The sequence below is a fragment of the Hypoxylon fragiforme genome, assembly GCF_022984875.1.
Source record: "Hypoxylon fragiforme strain CBS 206.31 chromosome Unknown GGS25scaffold_6, whole genome shotgun sequence".
NCBI classification, from domain to species: Eukaryota; Fungi; Ascomycota; class Sordariomycetes; order Xylariales; family Hypoxylaceae; genus Hypoxylon; species Hypoxylon fragiforme.
In genome coordinates, this window is record NW_026054761.1 from 2310859 (window position 1) to 2328182 (window position 17324).

The following is a 17324-nucleotide window of genomic DNA, read 5'->3' on the forward strand; positions in this document are numbered from 1 at the left end:
ATTAGCGATGCATGCTGGTAGGCATGATGCATCGCGCATATGCCCTGTACCTAAAAATGATGATGGATATGGAGCCTCCCAGTTTCCTTACTGCAGGTGACACCTGAATACCTAGCGCTACTTACATAGAACCAACGGGGATTTAAAACCGCTAATTAGGAGATTTCTCAAGCATCCCATCCACAAAATCTTCTACGACCTCGTACCAAATTAGTCCGGCGCATTAGCTAGTACATATGTAGGTCGGGGCTTTTGATGCCTACAAGGCCACTATCTGCCTACCTAGGTTAGGTGGGTTGTCTAAAACACATGGGACGGTCCAGGAATGGACGGCATCGTATTGTACAGTCCCGTTCGACCTTTAATTCTTCATTACTTCGTACTTGCCGGACTGAGATTCGAGGGCGAGGTACTGTACAGGCAGATATCCCGATAGAGATAACGATGAGTACCTAGCCACTTCCAAGATGGAAGATGTGGTATTGTATTGTACACCAGAACACTTTACTCACCTAACCTACCTACGAAGTATGTAGATAGGCTGCTAGGGTACCTGTAAATGCTATGTTGGATGCGGCACTAGAGATGAGATCTGGGGTCCTGCAAGGTGCGACAAGGGCTCGGATGAAAGGGAATATGAAAATTTCCGCACTCCGGGTAGGATCCTCCACGGTGATTAACACACTGACAACAGGACACAAGTTAACAAGGAACAAGGAATTATGATTACAGCTTAACATTTAAGAGCTTCCATCAATCCATACCTGATACCTAACTCCTAGTATTCATATTCACATCCATATCCACATCCACCTGAATCGGTCTGGTTGTCCGAACTTGTCTCGTAAGCATTGCTAGCCAGCCCTACATAAGAGGCTCGAGCGGGAGTAATCATACATCCGCATAGTGACAAGTGACAAGCCGGCAACTAACGGCATATACCCGGCAAGGTCTTACATACATGTAGTGTGAGATTGTTGCCCGTCTGAATGTACATGTAAGCCATTATAAACTCCCTAGTGTAATACCGTACCTTGTAACTACCTACACTACAGTGACTACACAGATACTATTCTCAACCCCATTCCACGTTCAAGCTAGAACGTCTCAGAACCTATATGTATTCTACCTAGTAGTTAAGAGTATGTAGGCATCTTAACCTACCTGAGGTAGATGCCGACACTAATGATGAACTACACGATTCGTATTCTCGTATAGCATTCCCATGATAGCTACAAGTTGCTACAACTATAACACTTTTGCCAAATGCCGTTCTTCAGTTTACTATACTGTCTATACAGTATTCCATACTACATGGTATTGCAAATGGTTGGCGCTAAAAAGTTCTATTAGCACGGTAGATACATGCCTAATCCAGAAATGACTGCTACAACATTCCCTCGGCCGAGAGGCCGCAGAAGATGATATTATGATATCCCCCACCTCCTTCAGGAGTTCCACAACGCCAGGACATGTTCCTGAAAAGAAATGACAGGCTGCTATATCTACTATACCAGGCTAGACCCAGTCCGGTACTGTGTATGCTACACGTTCAATTTACCAAATTCCCCAGAGTTATCCTCCAAGAACAAGTTGAACGCCGAAATGGCCATACCTACCTCTTCAACCCAATGCGTGATCGATCATTGGCTATAGATGAGGTGGCCAAACGATCCATCAGATTCTCGGTGCACTAAATATGACACTCCTCAACAGATACATGAACAGATACATGATGGATGCTCCAACTTGTATATGATAACTTAACTTAGAGTCTTGGTCCTCATTTGGCGAGCCAAGCCGATTTGCTTACAACGTCTCGCTTCAGTCACGAGAACCTCTTTGCCGCAGCTTTTCTGCGACATCAATATACTTATGTAGAGGCGAATGACTATATATCCATCTAACCAAAGGTGACTGACCTTCCTTTCTAGAGATCTCTCCTCCCTTAATTCTTCTACACCCGGTCTGCGCTACCTGGTCCTGTGCTTGTTCGCTGTCCGTACACTAGCGTTGGGAGGAACCAGACGATCGCATCTCGCTACCATACCCAAACTCCTGGCCCTCTTTGCCCTCCCAAAGGCGAAAGGCTGTATTGACTAAAGCTGAACCGAGAAAAGAAACCCCAGAATTGCCGTTTTAGGGCTTACACGGGGGAGAAGAAAAAGTTCATCTAAACAGTGGGCCGCTGCTGTTCAGGCAGACCGTCGATTACTACAGCAGATGCGGCGATCTGGGATCACCAAATTAAGACCAGGTTTTACCAATGCAAATAATTGATCAACTTCAAACTTATCAAATGTCCGTCTGCCCACACCCGCAGTATCTAGACTTATTCTTCCCATAACACCTACCTACTTACTCATAAAGCTTGGTCCGTGGGAGGCTTAATAACAATGTATTTCTATCAACTGTTGGCTTGGACAGTTCAGCAACCTTAGATAGATGACTTTAGAGTCCTTTCAACGGGCCGAATGCTGGGTGATAGTGATGAAAACGTGCCAACCAGGACATGAAATCCCTACACTTAATATCTTTACTTATCAGTTCGGACCAGGTTTAGCTTCGTCTTATAAGTTGCCTGTAGATCATTTCTGCGGGGGAATAGTTTTTTCTCCAACAAGCGGCTTTCCCCGTGGGCTGAAAAAGGCGGTTCAGAATTACCTAAGATCACCTTTGGACGATGGGTATCCCTAATCCATATCCCTATCCCTTTCCTAACTTAGTATATATCTTAAGTAACTAGTCTACATCACCTACATCAAGAACATCAAGAACATCAGACGACGGAGAGCCCCACGGTGATGGTACTGAAGTTACAGATAATTCCTCTTGCATGAATGGCCCATACCATTTTCTTCGACATGATCAATGCTGAGTGAGCTCTCGAACCTTATCGTGGTGTCATCCGGGAATCTCTTGATTGAGTGCCTTGGGCAGATCATATGGGGTCACATATGACAGCCCCAAGACGGCCAACCAGAACGGCCACTTTTGGGATTTTTATATGAAGAGTTCTAGAACAGACTAATGCTCAACTTGCTCGACCAACCCCGAGTAACATGATATATTAATCAAACCAGAGAGAAGATCCGAAACCGTCCTCCACAAAGTTCCACTCTACCAGTCCTTTTTACCTTACGGCGTAGTAGTTACCTTACTGCTCGTGGCCCCATCCCATCCCATCCCGCTAGTGCCCTTTACTCCCCATGTATTTACTGGCAACCCTATATCAACTCGACATCCTCGACTTAACGCCAAGATCCAGACTAACCTCAAAGTATGCCGTTTGGTTACATCCCCACGACACTGCTGACATATTACGGAACTCCTAGGCGTTGCTTCTCCGTATGGCCATCAACCTTTCTCCGCTATCGTGAGTTCATCAAGATACACACCTACCTCATACCTACCATACGAGCTCGTGCAGCGAGTTTCAAGAAAGGACACCTTTTGTCCCTACGCCGAAATCTACGTCACCGGGCAACTCCCGTTAGGCGATATAACCTGTATTTCTTTTTAATCTTTTACCCACCGCAGATATCATGACATCGTAAAGCAGTCATATATACAACGTCAGCTGTAGGGTCCTTTGAAGATCGCCTGGATCTTCCGTGCGTCGGTTCAGCCTGCCTTGGCCGTTCGCTCGCCCTTGGCTGCCGTTTGCTAGCTACTCCACAGTGTACTAGGTATTACTTGAGAAGTGGACTATATCTAGTAAGGGAAAGGGGAGCAGGTCTTCTCTTAGTCCGCCTGCCGATGAGGCTAAGTATTTATTACGAGCACGGCTTCATCAGCTTCGCCAACCACCTACCTAACTTTGAAGATAAACAAGCCAAGTTAGCCAGTAACTAACTACCTAGGTTAGGTAAAAGGGGTGAGAAAAAAGGTGCCATACGTCACAGGTCCCATCCGCGGCTCTATGAAACCATACGCACAAAAGAGCTTCGCGGCAAGGCAATGACTAAGTTCCAAAAAGTCAAAGAAGAGGTTACAATAAATACAACTAACAAGGTAAAATTAGACGAGTGCAACATCGGCATCATAATTCATTCATACAGTACCTACTAGGCAGTGTTTAGTTATCAGATACTCCATATTAAAACGAGAGCCACTCTCTTCTTTCTGCGAGAAAAGGAGAAAGAAAAGAGAAAGCCACATGATCGAAAGGAAAACCCAGAGTCCCAAGAACCATGACAGCGTTCGCTTTGACTATCGACTCCCGAAGTAGTTATCCGCATGCCATGTACCGAGGCATCGAGCACCATAGCATAGCAGTTACGTGGGTATGTTGGTAGGTAGGTAAGTTGATAGGTAATCTCTCTTTCATTTTCCTATCTCGCCGTTGCCCTCCAGTCCCAGAGGAGGTTTGCCGTCTGCGTCGTAGCGGCCCGCCCCCAGACCTACCTACCTACCTACCTACCTACCTACCTACCTACCTACCTACATATATAATTATACACATATACATACCAAGCTTTTTTGGTAATACCTACATCCTGTTACCGAGCGCCGCAGAGAGGTAGGTGTGTGTGTGTGTGTGTGTTACCAGGCCACCACCACCACCACCACCACCACCAACATACCATGCCCAAAATGCGAATCATCGAAGCTGTATGTACATCATCTGAAATGTCTGGGATGCGCTGCACATTACCGTAGGAACGTAGGTACAGTACGCACACATCTACACACCTTTAGATGTATGAATGTATGTATGTAGGTGCGTGCGTACGTGCGTTCGTGGTGATGTTGATATTACCTACCAACTATATGTAGCACTCTCCTCTACAACATCTCATCTCTACCTCCTATGTATGTAGTTACCAAATAATGTAGGTAGTTAGTGCCGTCCATGTTCACGACGTGGCTAGCCTACCTACCTACCTACCTGTCTACCTACTTACACATCTACTAGGTACTTACTTACCTATATTACATACACCTAACCACCACCCCCCGTCCCTTATTTAATTTATAACTAACTACATACTCCAAACTTCCCCCCAACACAGTCATCGCCAAGACCCCATCTCTGCCGTCCAGTTTCCAGAAAAAAAATATCAGTTGTAGGTTTCATCCTTGTCCACCTACCTACCTACCATAGTATATGAACGACATGAGTCATGAACCCCATTGCGGGATATGCACCTCTCTACCTAACCTACCTAGTAGACAGCTTCGCCGCTAGTAATACCTAATCAACAACTTTCCCACGAGCGGGTGCCGAATAGGGGAATGGGATGAACAAGGGGGGAGGGAGGGAGGGAGGGAGGCAACAATTCTTCTAGGGTACCCAAGTAGGCAATACCTACATATGGATGGATGTACGTCCCCGCCCCTGGGAAAGGGAAAGGGAAAGGGAAAAGACCAAACCCTTACTTTAGGTACCTCTTTTGCAAATCCCGGAAGCGGCAGCGCTGTGCGTGTGTGTGTGTGTGTGCTGCTATTTTTGTTCGTGGCAGCAGTGTACCTATGTGCATACTTACATACCTACTTACATGGCCCAGCACCTACCCTAGACACATATGTATGTATGTATGTATGTGCCTAGGGATGGATATGTGTGTAATATCTCCCCTCAGTGGCGATGTCTTATATTGACCTACGCAACCAACAATCTCCAGATCCCGGTTTGATAGATTTTTATTTTTTTGCAAGAGCTCACTTACTTACTTGCGTACCTATATACCTATCTACCTACATCACATATGACTAGACTTGCCCCCCCCCCCCCCGCATCTGTCACTGCTGTTTAGATGATCCCCGCACAGGAGGAGGAGGAGGAGGAGGAGTCCCATGTCCATGTCCATGTCCATAGCACATGCTTAAGCCCCGCTCCCGTCGCGTTAGTAGATGAGGCTCTGACGATGTCTATATTAAGACGTGTCGAGATGGAGAAGGGCCAGCACATGCCACATGACCTCGTCCTAGTACCTACGTTCTTTATTACCCTGCCCATGTTGGTAATTCCAGGAGAGGATACGGTCCGCTTTCTTTCGGGTAGTGAAGTTATTCGTAATAGCACTTGTCGTATTCATGCGTACGTACATACATACAGCAGGGTCCGGAACTCTTCTCTACAGGGAAATGGAGGAGGAAGTACCTACTCTATTTTTTGTCGTACGATGTGATGTATGTAGTAGATACCTAGTATACACGTCTCCGCCGAGCGGGGAAGTCTAGACCTCTCGTCTATTTACAGTTCTTCCTTCTTTCTCTTTTTTTTTTGTACACATCCATGAGCAAACAGGACAGATAGACGGGCTAACCTAGGTAGGTAAGTACCTACCTAAGAATGCCAATCCTCCCTCCACACAACCGCCGACACCTCCCCCGCCACGTCCGCGTGCGCGACAAAGTCCGTGAACAGGCCAGTCCGCACATCGCGCCCGATGACGACGACGCGACCGTCCCCCTGCAGCGCGACCGCCACCAGGTTGCCGTCGCCGTTGATGGAGAAGTGGCGCGGCACGCGGCCGCCGGCGGGGTATTCTTGCACCTTGGTTAGGGAGCCGCAGGTGTGGTCGATGGAGAACTGTGGGTGAGGGAAGGTAGGTTAGTTAGGTTGGTGTGGCTTTGATCAAATGCTAGGTAGGATGGGTAGGATGCGAGGGTTTTATATGAGATTGGGTAGGTAGAGAGGGTTGGGGTTAAGGGAAAAGTAGACGTTTTCTTGAAAAAAAAAAGGAAAAAAAAAAGAAAGAGAGAATGGGAAAATGGGAAGATTGGAAAGTTAGGTAGGCATATAAATACATACAGTAATGAGTGGATCAGAGGGGATTATGGTAGTGCTGTTATTCGGGTCGAAGTTCGTGATGTTGAACGAGTCCTCCCAGCGCGATGACACGATGAGATATTTCGCGTCGGGCTGCTGTAGTATTAGCACCTATTTAGATCTTCTCGAGTAAAAAACCCCCCCAGCTTTAGATATCAAGCCATTAAAAAAAGATTGCACATCACTCACAGAAACAAGGATCTCCGCCGCGCCCGTCTTCTCGGGCAACGCCCTCTCCTCGCCATGCGTCGGGATATCGAACAGCTCATTAAAACCCAGCGTCTTGTTCTCGTGATACACAACCTCGTACCCCGTGATCGTGTTCGCCAGCTCCGCGACGAGGTAGAAGTACGTCTTCTCGGGGGTGACGGCGAAGGCGCCGTGACGGGGGCCCGAGCCGGGGCGCACGGCGAGGGGCGCGAGGGGCGTCAGCGCGAGGGTGGCCGGGTCGGCCTGGAAGACGCGCACGAGGTCGGCGCCCAGGTCGGGCACGAGCACGAAGGATGCGGTGGGGTCGAGCAGGGCCTCGTGCGGGTGCGGCGCGTCCTGGCGCTCAGGGTTGGGGCCTGGGGACGCGAGCGCGAAGGTTTCGTTCTGTACTAGAGAAAGGGTGCCGTCGGGAGTGAAGCCGACGGAGCTGACGCTAGAGCCGGAACTGGTAGATTGGTCAGAGATGACGGAACGTTTTTGTTACACTACTGTCTAGGTATAATGGGTACTACTACTGCTCATAATATGATTTGGCATTGGACAGCGGAAGCCAAGCCAAGACAAAGGGGGACAAAATGAGTGGACTGTGAACTTCGCCGCACACGGGAGTGTGTTGGATGAGAGGGAGGGTTGGTTGGCTTACTAGTGTGCTATGGCGAGCCCCTGCCCACCAACACCAAACTCAGCTATACTGACAGGTCCCTGGATGATGTCGAGCGTGTTTGCAGTGACGAGAGTTCCGTCATCGTTCGTGACGAAGGAGGTCATACCTCCATTGGGACCAGTCAAACCCTCGTCGAGACAGAAGAGGAGATTTTTGGAGTAGTCGAGCGTGAGCCAGGACGGACTTGGTCCACAGCCCGTCGAGTTGTAGATGGCATCAAGGGTCGCACCAGCACCAGCAGCAGCGGTGGTGGGGTCCTCAGGTGGTAGGCTTAGACTCAAGGTCGTGACGGTGCCGGCATATGAAGAGACGTAAAGGAGGGTAGCGGATGCCGAAGAAGCGGCAGCGGCAGCTAATCCAAGGGGTAGCAATCCTGCGGGCACTGCACCTTTCCACATGGTTGGAGACTTCAACTGGTCGATCGACTGACTGAGCAGAGTCAAATGACGGGTGAGGAGAAAGAAGGCGAGTAATAGTAGCAGTAGCAGTGGTAGCAGGAGTAAAAAAGTTCCTCCAGATGTGGCTATTAAGCCAACAACAACACCACCACGAGCTCCTCCTCCCGCAAAACGCCCCGAGTGTGTCATCACATTCAAGGACTACTACCTAGTACCTAGGTAGCTAGCGCCCTTCTCCTCAAGTCGGAGGTAATCCAAGATCTGGTAATCTCAACTATATCGTCGATATCCTTGCCCTCTCCTTGCTATATTGGGGTTTACCCGGAGGGACCCTACGATCTACCCTAGTTCGGTACTGCAACGTACTCGGGAGAATACACCAGCCGGTCGAATTGTGAGAGGTACCCAAACATGGATCGGGGCTACCTAACCTAGTTGAAGTGGAACAGCACCACATTAGAGATCCGTTCATTGTTCTTCTTTGGTTACCGTGGGAATGACGATTTTTAATCCGCTGTAGGGGGCAAGGGCGGGGGGTATGGGTCCAAAAGTTGGAGGTAAAGGAGGTGAGAGAAGAAAAAAAAAAGCTCCAAAAAAAACAGGTCTTCATGTTGAGCCCAATGGGCAAGGTTAGACGGGCTACAGCACGAATCTAGGCTGGTGATACCGGGAGATGGTGTAGCAATGCGGAGAAGAGGGGGGTGGAGAAGGCGGCGGGACAGCTCATTAGTTGAATTTCAAGATTTCTGGTAAGCATGTGTTATACACTATCCTATACTGGTTCTAGTAGCCCGGGGTAGGGGGTTTTTCACGCCGAGGTCGATCCAGAAACCCTCTTCGTCTCAACTTTTGATTCTTCTTTAAGACCTAACTAGTTAGCTATAACGATCTACGCGGGTACTTACACCTCAGGAACGACTTATCGAGATTAAAGGTATTCATGATATCCATTATGCATTCGTTAGTGGAGACTATGTCTCTTGTAAGACATGTTTCATTATGTAAGAAAAAAGAAGAAGGAAAAAAAACACCAAAAGAGAGAGAACGGAAAAGAAAATAATAATACTCCTATAATTGAGGGTGTCCGGAGTGGGGAGGCACCGAGAACTAAAGGCTTGGAAGGGGAGGGTAGTATCGCCCTGAAAGTCAATTAATCGTGTCGTATCGCTAAGTCCCGAACGCGGAGATCACTTGAGCTGTTCATGATGTGACGCTGAGATCGAATCAGGATGCACTGATGTCCACTCCAGGGTACTTTGACTTGATGTCTTGTACTACGTTTGGTATCCCGCGAGTGGATGAAAAGTAAAAATGTAAAATCAATGCATGCCATGCCATGCCCATCTTTCAAGTATCATTTATGATACCGTCCCACATAGTTTGTTACCTAGGTAGACACGCTCGTCAGTCTGCATAGCCCTGGAGGTCTATACTACTCTTGTGTCTCTCTTATGTTACCCTCAGAGATACCTACCTCTCAGGAGAAAGCTAACTACTGCACAATAACAACCTACCTAGTCGGCATAAGTGACAACTGCAACTCAGAGTAGCAGTAAAAGACGGGAACGGCCCTTACCATTCATCAATGCCCCGACTTGGTAATTGGAGAACCAAAAAGGTTTATGCCCAAGTGCTGAATATGGTCGAAAGTAACATTTATTAAAGGTTGTTGCTTGCATGTGTGTGTAGGACAAGGTCCCAACTACCTACATGGACAAGTAGACCCCTGTGTGCATGTGAGTAGGTCGGTAGGCTGGTAGGTAGATTATGTTATTCTTCCTTCACCCTAGTCTTGTGATTGATGCGCATCTTTGTCCTGAACAGCCCCCAAGGATCTTGCAGTGTATCATCACACCTCAAAGTCCAAAGTCGATCCGGAAGTCGGCTTCTCACTGCTACCTTCATTGCCGTTGGTGTTAGGTAAACTTTGAAGCATCGGACGGTGGCATGAGCAACGATCCTATATATCAAGCTTATCATATGGCCTAGTTTTACGGGAGCCATGATAGTGTGGCCCTTCTTACTTGAATCCATTCATGGATATTAAAGCGTGCCAAGCGCCCAGCTAACCCGAAGTATTTAGATGCCGTGCCTAAAAGAGAAAATACTTAGGCAAGTAGGTACGCAACCTTGCTACGTAGATATGTCGAACACGATGATAGAGCAGTGAAGATTTGGGGGGAGGGAGTGTTTATCTAGGAGGTAGATAGGTAGGTACGCAACAGATAAGTTCACACGACCATCAGCAAATCTCAACGCAAAACCTTCTCATATATGCTCTGTATTTGTGTAATATCTACACGCCGATTAGGGATCTATATTGCACTCATGTACTACGTAGTCTGTAGAAGATTTGGGTGCGTTGCTATATTGCTCTTCTGGAATTGTATGTCGTGACCAGTGCATGGAGATCACTGCGCTGCTAGGGGGTAGATACCACAAGGATGGAACTTGTATTATATAGATCTCCAAATTAGGGACAGTGACAGTGTTACCTCACCTCGTGGTTGAAAAAAAAAAAGAATGAAAAAAAGGGAGGAGAAAAAAAAGGGGAGGGGGCTAAACGCGGTTAAAGGAGCCTCATCCGAAGACACTCTAGTGACCGCAGATCAAACGGTGACATGACATTTTGACAGCTGTCCAAACCATGCTAATTCGGAAGTTGATTTGGAACCGGGCCTACTTTCTAATGCCGAAGTTAAGTACCAACAAGTGCATGACTGACACTGCCAATATTCGAGGCCACGGATAGAGTGTCGAAGAAGCCTGAGGCCTGTCCAAGTACCTACCTACCTACGCAGGAATGAAATGAAAATCAGTTTAGCCTATCACGTTCAGAAATCATGAATAGAGAAAGATGTCGGGAAAGATGGGAAGCGTATATCCCTACACGAGTAGATATGAATGTTATCAATTCAACACGACTATCCGGTTAGATGGTGCTGCCTAATGCAATATATTTTCCAACAGGACTCTCGAGAATTCTGGTAAGATAGCATCGTCAGCGACGATAGAAATCAAACCTTTGTCAGACCTGAATGTGAATGTGATATGCTACCAGGTATCGTAGATTCATCCCTAGACACTCCCGACTCCTTTCTAATAGTCCGTTCGCTCAGCCAAAGACCCGTAGGCAAAGTTGAGGCTGTCATCAGTAAAATCCCACCTAGCGTCTGGTATCCACATGAACATTGAAGTCGTCGTGCCGAGGTGTTTTTGAACGCTTCTCTACAGCATAGAGAGAAATTTTGGCAGGGCAGTCGTAGAAACCCTATAGTGGCGAGCCATGCTAGTGCCGGCGTACGTTATGTGACGGCCAAAAAGCTTTTCAATGCGAAGCTTCGTCTTCCTTCTTATGGTCTGCTTCATGCAGCTCTGTGCGAGCTTTCCTAGCCCATCAAGCTTCTTCCTGAAGTCCATTCCTAAGTCTCGATCCCAGGGGGGAAGATATACGGCATACTGCGATGGTGGCCCGAGTAATTGTGTGTACAATCGTCGCGCTCTCGTAGCCAGGAATCTTGGGCTGCTGGTTATGCTCTTCCTTACTCCTTTCCTGCACCGTGACTAGCCAATTTCGAACTTCGAGAATCCGTATACTCAGGCTGCCAAGCAATAAGGAGGTATAAGAGGTATATTGAAGTTGCTGTACAGGTGTCTTGTAGTATAAACCATAGCTCATGGTTTAACCTAGCAAGCTGACCATTGGCTCCGGCCAGCTTCCCCAAACCAGCGGTCTATCGCCCAAGCGAGCGCTGACAGGGGCGAGAACTTTTAGCTTTCGCCGCTTCTCATCGACGTCGGCGACATACACGTAGCCCATGACGTTCGAGTTACGTATTGTATCAGCTGAATCATGGATTGATGCGTACATAACAGCTAAAATGCAGTTCTGCATCATGAGAGACGGATCAATCCTCTCGAGCATCGTGTCTGCAGAATAAATTTCATCCTCGGCTGCCGTTGGAGTCGAAGCTAAACTTCGGTTAGTATAATTTGCTTGATAAGATGAAGAGGATGAGTGAGTAGACAAAAGGAATCCCTTACATTCAGTAACCCTCCAAATCGATAGTGCTGCAAAGTCAACTTGCTGCGTGAAAGGGCTTAACGTTGTGCTCGCACCTCCAAAGAAGTATTCCTTGATAGCAGCCTCGCGAACTTGTTGAAGGAATCCTGCATCCCTTTCCACGACGCCACCGGACTTGTCCAAACTAACGACAGTTATTGGTTCATCAAGACTAGTTTTTTGTCCCGCCAGTCTCTTCTGCATATCGCTACTCATACGCTCTGAACCGATCACGAGTACGATATTGATCGAAAATTCAGCAACTATATGTGCCAGATGGTCGTAACCACCCTTCGAAGTGCTGACACCTCCTGTATCGATCAATAGCCCCGACGTCTTTACGTTAGGATCCTCCGAAAGTCGCGAAGTTACTGCGACCGCAAGCCTACTCAACGTCTGCTTGTAGAGCCGTATATTATCTTCGGGTTGTCCCAGGCCATAGTTGTACACGAGGGGCAGCTTTACTGGTATGGCACTTGGCCCGCTACTCGGTATACTGCCCCAATCGGTTGTGATGTCGATGATCGTGGCGAATACAGCTGCACTGAGCGATCCAGGTAGAGCTAGCATGCCCTCACGACAATCTGTATTTACCACGAGAGGCTGTCGTCCCATGCGCGTGGCCCATCCGGTGAGCATCCTAACCAAGCTAGTCTTTCCGGAATCAGGCGGTCCTACCACCAACACTCGCGGTCCCATCTGGTCTAATTTCTGGGCGGTGGCGCGGAATGCTTCGAGCTTAAAGTGAAGATTTAAATAGCTGACCATGGGGGTCTCGTCGGCGGTAGGTTCCGATATGTAAGCATCGTATATGCCGGTAGGAGAGGTTATCTCGAGAGTGCATCCGTGCCAAGTATTTATCTTCGATTTGGTGGCGGTAAATGTGTAAAGAGTGTTTGGAGCAAGCTCGGTGCCATCTTTCTCAGCAGTGCCTGAGGTGAGCTTGATTTCTAAAGTCGAGCCATGGGGGACTTCGAAGCGATATTCCCAAAATGGATCGAGGTTTTCTGTGGTTGTCAATGTTGCAGCTGAAGAAGCTGCTGTAGCTGATGCGACCTTTAAAAAGATTCAATGTTAGCTATGCAATTGTATTGGATGCGGAGGGCAATTGAACAAACAGCTGTTGGTATTTCGCCTAGTCCTGGTATCGACATTTTGTTGGATTGACTAAAGTGTGCTCAGGTTTAGGTAGGAGGTAGTATTTTTGTAGGTTCAATGTTGTAAGGTTGAAGGTTGACTCTTGAAAATACGTAGCCCTGGAGTATTGAACATTAAACTTTAGTTAGCCCGTCGCGTCCAGCTATCGACGCTAGTAGGTACTGGGTAGGTACCTAAGGTTACCCTAGGCACAATTTGATGGTGCATATATCAGTGGATCTCTTCCCCCCAGCAGCCCTAAGATTCTAATGCAGGAACCACATGTAGGTACCTAGATACCTACATTTGAACATTAAAAAGAAAGAGCGCGGGGTTAGTTACTACCTACAGTACTAGGTACCTAGTACCCTAACCTAGGTAATCCATGGATGCCATGTGTTCCAAGCCTTGGAACCTTCTTCATCCTCTATGCTCACCACTACTGCTAGTTGTGAACAAACTCATACTCGCGCACCACTCACCATTGGGAATCTTTCGTCATAAGGTAACGAGAGCTTCTGAAAATCCCAACAAGCTCTTTGACTACCTATTAACCCTCATCTCAAAGGGGGTTGTGGACTCTACAAACCCCGATTGCCACCGCACGAGAAAGATGTCGCGCCATAACTGGCTCCAACTCAACTCAACCAAAGGCCTTAGGCTTTGTTTTTGAGGCTACGATAAATATTATTGGATATTCGACAGAAATGGAGTTATCAAGAGACCTAAGGGATGGAAATGTAATAAAAGTGTAGTGGAATATTCGAAACGAATAGATCGAATTCGAATTCCCTTAGTCTACCTACAGCAAGCTCTATCTATATAAGGTTACAAAAGAGACCATCCAGAAATATGTAAAGCGACCACCGAACATGGAATTCGAGCCCTATATACATATACCAAACGCAATCACCCTGCTCTAAAGCACTCTTACCAGAAAGGAGCTTATCCCCCGATTCGCGGCCTCCATCCATTCCACATCCCGCTGAAGGGAGTTGTTTGCTACTAACCTTCCATTGTTTGGATGTTGGTTTAGTCAATGCATCCTCATCAGCCTCATAGAGACTAATAGGGGAAACGTGGCCTTAATCAGCAACAGCAAACCAAGAAACGCTAGAGATGGCCTCCTTCTTCCCCTTGGGAGAAGCCTGGGTAAATAGTCCGGTTCATTTCGGGGCTCTTTGCAAGGCTCTCTCTCTCTCCCTGTCTTTTGGACCGAATAGGTAAAGAGTCATTGTCAGAGACTCAAAGTCCTGTCAAGTGTCCTCCGACAGGTTATGCGATTGCTTAAAGCCTTCTCGGCGCTTTAACCGCAGGTTCCCCTTCTCTTACCAAAAAGCTATTTCCAACTCCCATACTCCCAATCCGTTCCATCTTAGACTTGAATGTCTGATCTAAGAGAGACGCACGGCTGTTACGCCGACTCCCTCTCCTTGGTTGGTGAGCAGTAAGACCCCCGTTATTGAGAGAAATCATTACAAGATTAGGAATGATTCTTCAAGTTGGAATAATATCTCCCAGTTCCTATCGATCTTATGCATGTATTCATTTGATGAAGTTTAGAATGATTCTCGTGAGTAGGGATTCCCGGTACAGTATTTTAAGTGCCTAGTAACTACTATGTACCAGCTATATAAAGTCAGGTGAGGTAGGTATAGATGGGTATATATGATATTGATGTTTTCAAAGATGTTTTAACAAAAAACATGCCTACAACACTAGGTATTTAGTCATAGGCACGGGTTTAGATTTAGCATTAATCGCGTCTAGACTTCAAGCTACCCTCCCAGCTCCTCAAGGCATAGTATCACAAGGGGCCTAAAAACGGTTCATCCAACGCCCTACTCAACCATTATCATCATTGCTGTATTCCCACTCTACGACGCATCCCTAACAATACTAAGCAACATGACACTGGGTATTAATATCTACTTGTGTAGGCTGGCTCTATAGCTCCTGGGTATCCATCCAAGACTGGTTCTGTTCATTACCCTTCATGCCTCTGTCTCTCTTGCCCTCAAAATCCCCAGCTGAGGGCCGATAACAACAGCTCAAATACGAGAAAGCTAGCGTGTTCCAACGCTACCCATTAACCAGCAAGCCCCTTGCCTACCTCGATACCCAGAACCCTCCCCTTCCCAAAAAAAATCAAACGGCCGGAACACCATAGAATCGGACGGGAGGTGATGATGGATGGCGCGGTGTTATCCATAATGCGCGTGCTTCATATGTATCGGGACCCCCTGTTGGGGGCCATCGTGTTGATGTTGATGTTGATGTTGCGCCTCAGCAGACCGACCGTCATCATACATGTACTGCGGCGGCCACGCGGACTGGGGGTATATGATAACAGGCGGGGGCTCGTCATTGTTCCGCCGTTGCGTCTCGACGCACGCGCGCACGAAGAGCGAGAAATGGATGACCCTGGGATACTTCGTCAGCAGTTTACTACTAGGTAGGCAGATATCGAATCTTGCAGGTAAGTAAGTACTCACCACAACAAAGCGCAAAACGCAATGATAGCCTGCACAGCCCCGCGGTACGCCGGGTCGTTGACTACCGCGCGGTAGCTATCAGGGCAGTAAAACGAGCGGCCATTATACCGGCCATTATACCAGCCATCCTCATCATCGCCACCATCATCATCATCACCGTCATCATCATCCCCATCGTATCCACCACCCTCATACGCCGTCCCATTCGGCGTCACCCACCCCGCATTCCCCGGCTCGGGCAGCCACTCATTACACGGCACAATACTACGCTGCACACTCCTCCACAGCGTGCACGAGTAGAACAGCGCCAGGATCATTGCCAGAAAGATGACCAGCTGCACGCCGACGTGCGCGCCGGGGTGTATGCCGCGCCCCGGGCTCGTCTTCCGGCGCACGCAGAGCGCGACGAGCTCCGCGACCGTCCACAGCGCGGTGCCGACGGCGATCGGGATCGTCAGGTACCCCTGGCCGGAGCCGGCGCCGAAGGTGGTGGCGGCGCTGAGCCCGACGACGATGGCGCAGCTCGCGAGCGACGTCGTCTGCAGCGCGAGCTTCGCCACCTGCCAGCACCGGCTGTTCGCCGGCCGCCGGGGTCGGGATCGTCGGGGCCGGGGGGGCTCCATTCGGGTCTGTTTTTTGTTTTTTGTTTTTTTGGCCACGCGGGTAACTACACGGTAACTAATCCCTGATTCGACTAAAAATCTATCAAAACGTTTGGTTCTTCTCCTTCCCGTTTTCGTTAATAGGTAATTAACCAATAGTTAGGCGATTACCCGGAGATAAGAAGAATCCTCGCCTGGGAAGCAGAAACAAGAAAAGGGCCGAGAGCAAGACGAACAGGAAATAATTAGATGAGAGAAGAAGAACGAGTAGCAAGAATGATGAAGAGGCAACCCAAGGAGCGAAAGGGGTTTTTGATATGTAACGAGAAAAAAAAAACCACCAAAAAGGAGTACTACCCCCCTCCAAAAAAAATACCAAGGGCTCGGTCAAGTCAAATCGTGTAGAGAAAATATTATTTAGAAAAGAGACACAAGACAAAGACAAGACCAACAAAGTTCTCGGCGCCGTGGTATTAACTAATGTATGTATGTCAGGCAAACACAGCACACACGACACACACACACACACACACAACATTGGTATCCTCGATCTATCCTTTTTTCGGTCCGCGCCGAGAAACCAGCTAAGACCAATGCCTAGCTATTCGCTTCTGTTAATGACCTCTGCCAAACCCGCCAAGGTCTTGGGTAGGATGCTCACCCTAGATCTCATGTGCTACTATAGATTGCCTTGGTAATATTTTTTTGGGGTCGTTGGCTCTAAGCAGGCACGTTATGTAAGTAGTGTGGGCATGTAATCAATATTTACACCTACGTACATGTTCCATATTCAATATGCCAAATGCCATATTCCAGTTCACGTAGTTAAAATTCGTCGGGTGTATTTCTACACCGTCTCCTACCTTCAACGGAGGCATTGCGTGGGCGAATGCTACCTATGCCATGCTATATCGACTCAGCTACTGACAGGGGGGGTGTCAAGCGGCGTGGCAGTAAAATATTGTATGCCCAGCTTT

The 17324-nt window shown here is 47.9% G+C and overlaps 4 protein-coding genes across 4 annotated transcripts; all 4 read right to left on the bottom strand.

Moving 5' to 3' along the window:
• Positions 1-6213: 6213 nt before the first annotated feature.
• On the bottom strand, positions 6214-8719 carry GGS25DRAFT_334832 (putative isomerase YbhE). Its single transcript, XM_049257927.1, has 4 exons — positions 7632-8719; positions 6968-7433; positions 6761-6871; positions 6214-6538 (listed from the first exon to the last, which is right to left on the bottom strand). Exons 1-4 carry the CDS (start codon positions 8237-8239, stop codon positions 6293-6295), a joined length of 1431 nt encoding a protein of 476 aa, XP_049115871.1. The 5' UTR covers positions 8240-8719; the 3' UTR covers positions 6214-6292.
• A 2956-nt stretch (positions 8720-11675) lies between these two features.
• GGS25DRAFT_532600 (Clp1-domain-containing protein) lies at positions 11676-13267 on the bottom strand (the record flags this gene model as incomplete). The annotated part of the gene is made up of 3 exons (XM_049265604.1): positions 11676-12022; positions 12095-13153; positions 13228-13267. The coding sequence occupies 3 exons, from the start codon at positions 13265-13267 to the stop codon at positions 11733-11735; spliced, it is 1389 nt and encodes a 462-aa protein (XP_049115872.1). The 3' UTR covers positions 11676-11732.
• Positions 13268-15402: 2135 nt separating this feature from the next.
• Positions 15403-16842, bottom strand: GGS25DRAFT_496010 (uncharacterized protein). Its single transcript, XM_049261494.1, has one exon. The coding sequence runs from the start codon at positions 16366-16368 to the stop codon at positions 15742-15744; it is 627 nt and encodes a 208-aa protein (XP_049115873.1). The 5' UTR covers positions 16369-16842; the 3' UTR covers positions 15403-15741.
• On the bottom strand, positions 16454-17171 carry GGS25DRAFT_334923 (uncharacterized protein). The gene is made up of 3 exons (XM_049257929.1): positions 17127-17171; positions 17009-17067; positions 16454-16948 (listed from the first exon to the last, which is right to left on the bottom strand). Exons 2-3 carry the CDS (start codon positions 17018-17020, stop codon positions 16496-16498), a joined length of 465 nt encoding a protein of 154 aa, XP_049115874.1. The 5' UTR covers positions 17021-17067; positions 17127-17171; the 3' UTR covers positions 16454-16495.
• Between the last annotated feature and the right edge of the window lie 153 nt (positions 17172-17324).